We start from the raw sequence: 9,471 nt of genomic DNA, 5'->3' as shown, positions 1-9,471 counted from the left end.
GATAAGGAGATGTGAGGGAAACGAAATAAGTGTCCATTTGGAACCTCAGCTCAGAGAAGAGATAATTAAAGCACTGTTTGAGTACAAAGATGTTTTTGCGTGGTCATATGACAACATGCCCGGGTTTGAGCACCGATTTGGTGGTCCACAAATTGCCCACTGACCCAGCATACCCTCCTGTCAAGCAGAAGCTAAGGAAATTTAAAACAGACATTAGTGTGAAAATCAAAGAAGAGGTCACCAAGCAGTTTGAGGCAAAGGTCATCCAGGTCACGCAGTATCCCACCTGGTTAGCCAATGTTGTGCCTGTGCCAAAGAAGGATGGAAAGACCAGAGTGTGCGTAGATTACCGTGACCTCAATAAGGCAAGTCCGAAAGACAACTTCCTACTACCAACCCTCTAAAACTGTTTCTCAAAAGGAAAAAGCTTCACCGTCCTCTCGAACAACCAAAGGTAAACCGGTAGTTCCGCCTAGTATCGATGAGTGTACTCCCGAGCCTTGCGACACATCTTCTGATTTTTAGGTCAAAAACCCCTCCTCTATTCCGGTACGATGCGAACCCATATCTCGATATATCAGTTTAATAACTGAAATCGAGAAGGTGACGGCTGACTGCCGTTGGGGGAAGGCGGTGCAAGTAGAGATTCCTTCACGAGGAGAAGACATAACCAAGCACAAGGCCAGTTTCCTCAGTGTATACACATATCCTTTCACCTTAGGCCCGGTAGAATCCTCTGTACCATCGATAGATCCAGCGATCCTCGATTTCTGCAGCCAATATCAGGTGACACTTGGACAACTCTATCCATCATTCTGGCGCATTGTTTATATGATTAGGTATTTCTCAAACATGGTTGAGGGGATGCCTTTTACCCTCGACCATCTAATTAGACTGTATAGCCCCCGACTTTATCGAGGTGGCCTGATTAAGCTGAAACGTCGATCCCTAAAGGCCTTTTTTGCTAGCATCGATGAAGACAAGGATCGAGGGTGGATGCGCCGCTTAGTCCGAGTCAGGACCTCGGACTTGATCCCTGCAAGGAGAATGCCATTCCCCAAACAATGGAATATAAATCGTAAGTAAACATGTTCCGCTGATCGGATACCTTTTCTTGACTTTGAATTAACTTTTTTCGATGATACAACTATTGAGTGGTACCCCGGTGCTGTCAACAATCTCCCGGGCTGGGTCCGACGACTTGATTCGATCTACCCATATGCTAAGCGCGTGTGGCTCGATCTGGCTAAGACCCGTTGGGAGGCCAAAAATCATGGTGAGTTTTTATCTCTATTCATAGTTGAGCTCCTTAGAGAAGATATCTCTCGCTAGTACTCTCATCCTTTGTGCCTACGCAGGCCTTGGAGATGCCGTTTTGATGAGGGAACCCCCACCTGGGGAAGAAGATACCTCAAAGCCTGCTAAGGAGAAAAAGAGAAAGAAGAAATCACTGGCCGGGTCCTCGAAGCCAAAAAAGGCTAAAGTTCAAAAAGCCCAAGGCCGATTCAGTGGCTGTTGGCCCAAGTTCAGGTGAAGTTTTGAAGAATGACAAATGAACTCAGTCATGGACCAAGTCCATCATGTGAGACACAGTGTTTATCAACCTATACATGTGAGATACACGTGAAGGAGATAAGTCTCAAGGATAAAGCAGCAATATCTCCTGAACTGATCGAAAAGGTTGCATATTGGATGAGGAAAGAAAGTATCCTCATGGGAAGAGGACACAATCCGGATAAAGGATAGGGTTGGAGTTTGTATTGTTCAAGGACTCAACTTCGATGGAAGATCAGCAATTGAGTCTCAATCAAACTCTGATTACTAACTCATAAAATAACAGTGATTGTTCTCTTTTACAGGTATTGCACAAACGCAGAAGTGAAACTAAATTGAGAGCAAAAGAGCAAGGCAATTTTGCAAGCAATTTATGTGAGATTCAAGTGTGCATTCCTGAAGCTACTTGGACAAGATAGAAGAACCAATTCCATTGTGTTTATTCTTATTCTAGTTCAATTGTAGTAGGTGGTTTAAAGTTGTACCTTTCCAGCTTTTGTAGAAGCAATTGTAATAGGTACTTTGAGTATTCAAGTTATAGGCTAACTTGAAGGTGTCGCAACAGTTGAGGCTGTGTGCCACAATGGGATTAGGGTTTAATCCTTAGGTTTACAAGAGTTTTGTAAATGTTGTTTTGGCTCAGTGATTTTAGTGGAAGTTTGGGAAAATCCTACTGAGAAGTAGGTTGTGGTTTTTTTACCTTTTGAGCCAGGTGTTTTCCACGTAAAAATCTCTGTGTTCTTTATTTTTTGTATTTATTATTCCGCAAACAGCAGTAGTTAGTATACCTAGAAGAACCAGGTTCTTCTAGAGCGAAAATTGGGTACCACACAAATCACCCCCCTCCCCTTGTGTGGTTGACGTTTAGAACATCAATTGGTATCAGAGCAGGTTATCCTTGAAGAGGCTAACACCTTAGGAGAAGATCAACATGAGTGCACCACCTGGGAACTGGGAAGGGCAATCCACTACTAGGCCTCCACTTTTTAATGGTTAGTACTATTCTTGGTGGAAGAACGGGATGAGAGATCACATCATAGGGGAAGACTATGAACTCTGGGACATAGTCACTGATGGTCCCCTAGCAACCACAAAGAAGAATGCTGAAGGAGTTGATGTGCCAAAGACAAGGGCTGACTGTACTGCTGAAGACCTGAGGAAGTGGGAGAAAAATGCTAAGGCCAAGAAATAGCTTGTGTGTGGACTAGGTCCAGATGAGTACAGTAGGATCCAAAGCTGTACTAGTGCTAAGGAGATATGGGACACCTTGCAAGTGGTCCATGAAGGAACACCTCAAGTGAAAAGATCAAGAGGAACACTGTTGTATTCTCAATATGAGAATTTTACTATGAAGGAAGGAGAAACTATCCGGGAGATGTATACTAGGTTCACTACACTGACAAATGAACTTAAGTCTCTTGGAAGGGTTATTCTTGAAGAAGACAAGGTTGAGAAAATTCTGACAAGGGTTCTGCCAGTCACATGGGAAAGCAAAATCACTGCTATTCAGGAATCCAAAAATATTGCTACTCTCAGACTGGATGAACTGATTGAAATCTGACTGCTTATGAAATGAGAAGGCAAACCATGAAGATGGATACCCCCAAGAAGGAGAGAAGCTTAGCTCTCAGAATTGCTGAAGGTTCAGATCTGGAAGATGATGAGATGGCTATGATCACTAGAGATTTCAAAAAGTACCTGATGAGAGAAAAGGGTTCTTCAAGAGGTACAACCTTCAACAAGACAAGAGCTCCTGAGAAACAGACCAATGAGGGTTGCTACAAGTGTGGTAAGACTGATCACATGATCAAGAACTGCCCTCAATGGGAAATTGAGTGGAAGAAAGAAAGAGCTGAACGAAGGAACAGGAAGAAGGAACAGGTTCAACCAAAAAGAAACAAAGGTTCAACCAAGGCTATGGTTGCTGCTTGGGGAGAAACCTCAGATGAAGACTCAGAAGATGAAGCTGAAGAAGAGCAAGCACTGATGGCTATCGGAGAATCAGATGATGAACAAGAGGTAAGTATTTTTCATCTCAAAGACAAGATCAAGTTCTTGTCTAAAGAAAAGTTAGCTGAGCTATTACTAGACTTCATTGATGAGTCTGAAATAATTAACAATGAGAAGGAAGTTCTGTCTAGGGAATGTGTGATCCTAAAAGCAAAATGCAAAAGTATAGAGTCTAGGGCAAATGAGAGTGACAAAAATGCTAAGTTGAAGAACCAGGTTCTTGAACTTGACAACAGTGTCCTAGAACTTAGGTATGAAAGCTTAAAACTGAAATTAGGAACAGGAAAGAAGAAAGCTGATCACGCATACCTCACTCTAGAAGAAAATTTGGGAAAAATGAAAGATTAATTGTATAAGAAAGATGAATTCATCAAAGTCTTAAAGGAAGATCTAGGAAAGGTAAAACATGAACTAGACAGAACTTGCAAGTGGAACAAGGCTTCTGATGCACTCTCTTGGTTGCAAGAGCATCACAGTAGCAACAAGAGAGGACTTGGCTATGGGACTCAAGCACCAAAATGGGACCCTAAAAGAAAGTACCTCACACTTCCTGAAAACAAAATATGCACACACTGTGGCAAGATTGGTCATTACAAAAATGAATGTAATGCAAAAGTAAAGGCCAGTCAAAAGAACAAAGCCTTTGTTCAAGAAAAAGGTAAGCTGAGTGGATGGTCAAGAAGGAATTTGATTCACCCTTTTGCTTATAGAAAGGGACCCAAACTAGTTTGGGTTCCTAAGACTAACCCCTGATTTCCTTTTGCAGGTCCAAGTGAAAGGGATGAGCCAAATATGGTATATGGATAGTGGCTGCTCAAAACATATGACTGGGGACAAGTACCAATTCCTTTCACTTGAGGACTTAAAAGGAGGTAATGTCTCCTTTGGTAATGGAAAGAAATGTGAGATCATTGGGGTTGGAAAGGTAGGCAAAACAGATTCTCATTCCATAGAGAATGTCTACCTGATAGATGTCTTGAAATATAGCCTAATAAGTGTGTCACAATTGTTGACAGAGGTAACCTTGTGGCTTTTACCTCCACCAAATGCTTTGTGATTAACCTTATCACTGACAAGATTGTTTTGCAGGGAAAAAGAGTTAACAATATTTACATTGTAGATTTGTCCACTCTTTCAGAAAATGAACTCACTTTTTTAAGTGTGTTGGTTAATGATCCCCTTCTATGGCACAAAAGACTTGGTCATGCAAGTTTAAATCAGCTCAACAAATTAGTCTCTAAAGACTTGGTGATAGGGCTACCTAATATCAAGTTCAAGGAAGATAAAGTTTGTGAGGCATGTGCAAGGGGGAAGCAGGTAAGGTCATCCTTCAAAAGCAAAAAAATGGTAAGTACAACCAAGTCGTTGGAACTGGTCCATATGGATCTATGTGGTCCAATGAGAACCATGAGCAGAGGTGGAAAGAAATATATAATGGTGCTAGTTGATGATTATTCTAGATTTACCTGGGTTCTATTTCTAACTTCCAAAGATGAAGCATTTGACATGTTCTCTGCATTTGTTAGAAAAACTCAGAAATAATTAGGAAATCAACTTGACTCCATTAGGTCTGGTCATGGAACTGAATTTGAAAATTCCAAGTTTGCTGAGTTCTGTGATGAAAATGGTATAGATCATAACATCTATGCCCCTAGGACCCCTCAACAAAATGGAGTAGTTGAAAGAAAGAATAGAACTCTTGAGGATATGGCTAGAACCATGCTACTTTCTAGTAAATTGCCTCACAGCTTCTGGGCAGAGGCTGTGAACACTGCATGTTACATAATAAATAAGATGCATGACCAGACCTCTGGTAGAGAAGACTCCCTATGAGTTACTTAAAGGGAGAAAACCAAACATATCCCATCTTAGGGCATTTGGTTGCAAGTGCTATGTGCACAATAATAGAAAAGAGTCCCTAGGAAAGTTTGATCCCAGAAGTGATGAGGGAGTATTCTTGGGATATTCTTCACATAGCAAAGCATATAAAGTGTTTAATAAAAGAACTTTGTAGAAGAAAGTGTGCATGTAGTATTTGATGAAAATAACATTCTTTCGGAGAGACAGGAGCATGAAGATGAAGCCATTGGATTGGTAAAAGACTTGACTGAAGCATCAGCTCAGGTCCACTACTACAAAAAGGGCATTTGGCGGTAATTATTTAGCGGCAATAAGTCAATTGCCGCTAATATATTCTATAAGCTGAAATATATGCAGCAAATGACCATTAGCCACTAAAAAATAACCTTTTATCGGCGATAAAAATTAATTGCCATTAGAAATTAAAAATAACCTTTTATGCTGCAAACTTTCAGCGCGCATAGGGTTTTTCTTAATTTTTTTTTAAATTTCCCTCCCTGCCCAAATAATTAATCTTTCCCTCTATAGATCGAAAATTCCCTCCAATCAGAAAATCATCCGAAACCTATTCCTTCATCGACTCGAATCAAAAGATTAGGAAAACATATTCCTTCATTGAACTGGATAAGGAAGAAAAACATATTCCTTCGTTGAACTGGATACGGACGAGACTCTGTTATCAAAATCGCACATATATATAGGTCGCCGGCCAGCCTTTTTCCCAGATAACTATAATTCTTTCCGAGGTATCTTCTCTTTTTACCCAGCCGATGCGATTAACAGTTGAGTTTTGGATTGTTGTTTCAGAACTCATTCTTCTCCTTCAATTTCTTGTATTTATTGGCAAATCAATCTGCTTATCAGGTACGAATTTGTGCCTTCAACTGTTGGGATTTGCATTGAACCAGGTACGAATTTGTGCCTCCTCTGTCCCTTGACTGTTTTTCTGATTTTGTTCCTCTGGTTTATGCTATTCTTGTGATTATTCAGAAATTTCTAAGTGTCGTCGATGCATTGAATCTACCACTAGTCGAGATGTTGTGTGCAATTTTCATTGTCGTCGATGCATTGTGGTGTCAAATCTTTATATTTTCTTACCTTGACGTCTCTGTGGAATACACCTCTACTATGACAGTAGTCAACTGCATTTTTTCCTTTGTATATTTTCTGTTATTCTTGTCATTGTTCAAAAATTTTCATTGTTGTCGATGCATATCATTTTCAAATCCTCCGTAGTCAATACACTGATATTTCTTGTTATTTAGAGATTAGTTACTGTTGTCTATCGTCCATTTGTTTCTTTGTTACGAGTTCAAAGACATGGCTGGTAATTCTTTGAGTTTTTTTCCATCTTAGATTTCCTTTCTTGAGCTTCTCCCAAATATTGTTTCAGCTACCAAATTGAATAGGGATGCTAAATAGTTAATTTCTCTCTTCTTGATCTCTCCTTTTCAGCTTGTTCGCAGAAAAGTATATAGGTCTGTTTGATTTAGATTATTTCAAGATAACTGATTCAATCACTTCATTAAGTCTGTGGTTTATACAAGAAAATTAGTACTACTAGTATTTTTTATGCTACTAATACCAAAGTGTTTGTACTTGAAAAGCATTGATTATTTTAATTAATTATCAATCAATCAGTCAAAAAAATTTATAAGACTAACCAAACAGGAAAAATATACCAGGTATCTTTGAGTTGTAATGGAATGAATTTGCACATGGTAGGGCAGATTTCATAATATGCTGGACTGGTTGATGCTACATTGTATTTCATAATAGGCTTCCACTCAGGGGCGGAGCTATCTTTCTCCAGAGGGAGTTAATTGACACCTCTTGGCTGGAAAATTACACCATTTACATAGTTCAACTTGTTTTAAATAAATTTTCGTTTAATAGTTTTAATTATTAAAATGATATTTTTGATCCATGGAATAACCTGCTAATAGGATGATTATTTTATTTTAACTACATTTTTCATTAATTCCACCTTTTTACTAACGCATTTTTAGCTCTTTCAGTAATTATAGAAAAGAAAAGACTATCTTGAACGTCATGGATAATGCTACAAATAAAAGATGGATGTATTGTGAAAGAGTTAGTAAAGAATATTTAGATGGAGTAGAGGATGTTTTATATCATGCCTTTTCTGAAAAACAAGATGGAGAAAAAATTGCATGTCCTTGTACGGAGTGTGTGCTTATCCATCAAGTAATCGGGCTACAGCATATGATCATCTTGTGGTTAATGGTATTATACCATCCTATGATACTTGGTTTTGTCATGGTGAGTCTCTAAAGGGATCAAACAATGCTGAAGCAAATAATCGCAGTCAGTCAACTCAAAGGGGCGATGATATGAGAGGAATGATACATGATGCATTTGCAGGTGTTACACAGTTCATGGATACTGACGTTAGTGAATTAGGTGGCATAGAGCATAACTTACAAGAAAATACTGCACATCCATCTGGAAATCAACCACATCGAGAGGTGGATGTGGTTCCATCAAATGTCCTTTTTGATGCTTGGACTATTGAAGGATGCGCTGCCTGAAGGAGAAAAATTGCCTCCTTCTTTCTATGAGACCAAAAAGATAGTTGAAGGCTTGGGCTTAAAGTATGAGAAAATTCATGCTTGTCCCAATAATTGCATGCTTTTTAGGAAAGAGTTTGCTAATAAGAATGTCAATAAATGCAATGTTTGTGGAGCTTCTAGATGGAAAAATGATGCTAGAAAAATCCCAGCCAAGGTCCTAAGGTATTTTCCTTTAAAACCAAGGCTACAAAGACTGTTTATGTCTTCGGAAACTTCTAAAGCAATGCATTGGCATCAAGAAGAGTGCAACAAAGATGGAGTTCTACGACATCCTGCAGATTCTGAATCTTGGAAAAAATTTGATAGTAAATATCCCGAATTTGCTGGAGACCCTCGTAATGTGCGCCTAGGACTAGCTTCTGATGGGTTCAATCCATTTGGCACAATGCGAACTGTTCATAGTACATGGCCAGTGATTTTAATGCCATATAATCTTCCTCCATGGATGTGCATGAAACAAGAGTTCTTCATTCTGTCCTTACTTATTCCTGGACCCAAAGCGCCTGGCAATAATATCGATGTATTTTTGCAACCTCTAATAGAAGAGTTAAATGAATTATGGGATGTTGGGGTAGAAACATACGATGCCTCTACTAAGGAGATCTTTCAAATGCGAGCAGCTCTCATGTGGACTATAAATGACTTTCCTGCATATGGTACTCTCTCTGGATGGTGCACTTATGGTCAGTTTGCATGCCCTTCTTGTAACATAAACACTCAATCTAGAAGGCTGAAACATGGAAGAAAGTTTTGTTACATGGGGCATCAACGCTTCTTGAAGTCGGGACACAAATATCGGAATGATGCGAAATTATTTGATGGGACTAAAGAAACAAGACCTGCACCTTCTCCAGTATCTAGGTCAGTAGTGCTGAATCAAGTTAAAGATATAAAATTTACTCTCGGCCAGTCAAGTGAAGGGGTAAGTGGGGTGATGAAAAATACATGGAAAAAGAGAAGTATTTTTTTCGATCTTCCTTATTGGAAATTTAACTTGGTGCACCATAATCTTGATGTGATGCACATAGAAAAGAATGTGTGCGATAACTTAATTTATACACTATTGAATCTTGGTAAAAAGTCTAAAGACAACTTAGAAGCTCGATTGGACTTGAAGGAGATGAAAATAAGACCAAGCTTATGGCCTCAATATCGAGCTAGTGGGAGAGCATATCTTCCTACTACTTTTTTCACAATGTCTCAGCAGGAAAAGGACTTATTTTATGAAGTACTACAAAATGCCAAGTTTCGAGATGGCTATGCGTCTAATATTTCACGTTGCGTTCGCAAACGAAAGTTATCTGGGCTAAAAACTCACGATTGTCATGTTATAATGCAAGAACTTCTTCCTCTTGCCTTGCGGAGATCAGTAGATAAAAGAGTAAGTTCAATTTTAATTGAACTATGCACATTCTTTCGTGTTTTGTGTAGCAAAGAGCTAAAACTAGAAGAG

The 9,471-nt window shown here is 39.2% G+C and overlaps 1 protein-coding gene across 1 annotated transcript; it reads left to right on the top strand.

Annotated features, from left to right (window-relative positions):
• Positions 1–7,598: 7,598 nt before the first annotated feature.
• On the top strand, positions 7,599–9,399 carry LOC109211880 (the record flags this gene model as incomplete). Its single annotated transcript, XM_019375476.1, has 2 exons — positions 7,599–7,913; positions 7,963–9,399. Coding segments are annotated over exons 1-2 (1,752 nt in total), but the record flags the coding sequence as incomplete, so codon positions are not given.
• Between the last annotated feature and the right edge of the window lie 72 nt (positions 9,400–9,471).

This window comes from Nicotiana attenuata, unplaced genomic scaffold (genome assembly GCF_001879085.1).
Source record: "Nicotiana attenuata strain UT unplaced genomic scaffold, NIATTr2, whole genome shotgun sequence".
Classification (NCBI taxonomy): Eukaryota; Viridiplantae; Streptophyta; class Magnoliopsida; order Solanales; family Solanaceae; genus Nicotiana; species Nicotiana attenuata.
Note: the sequence above shows the minus strand (reverse complement) of the source record. Positions and strands in the feature narration are given on the sequence as shown.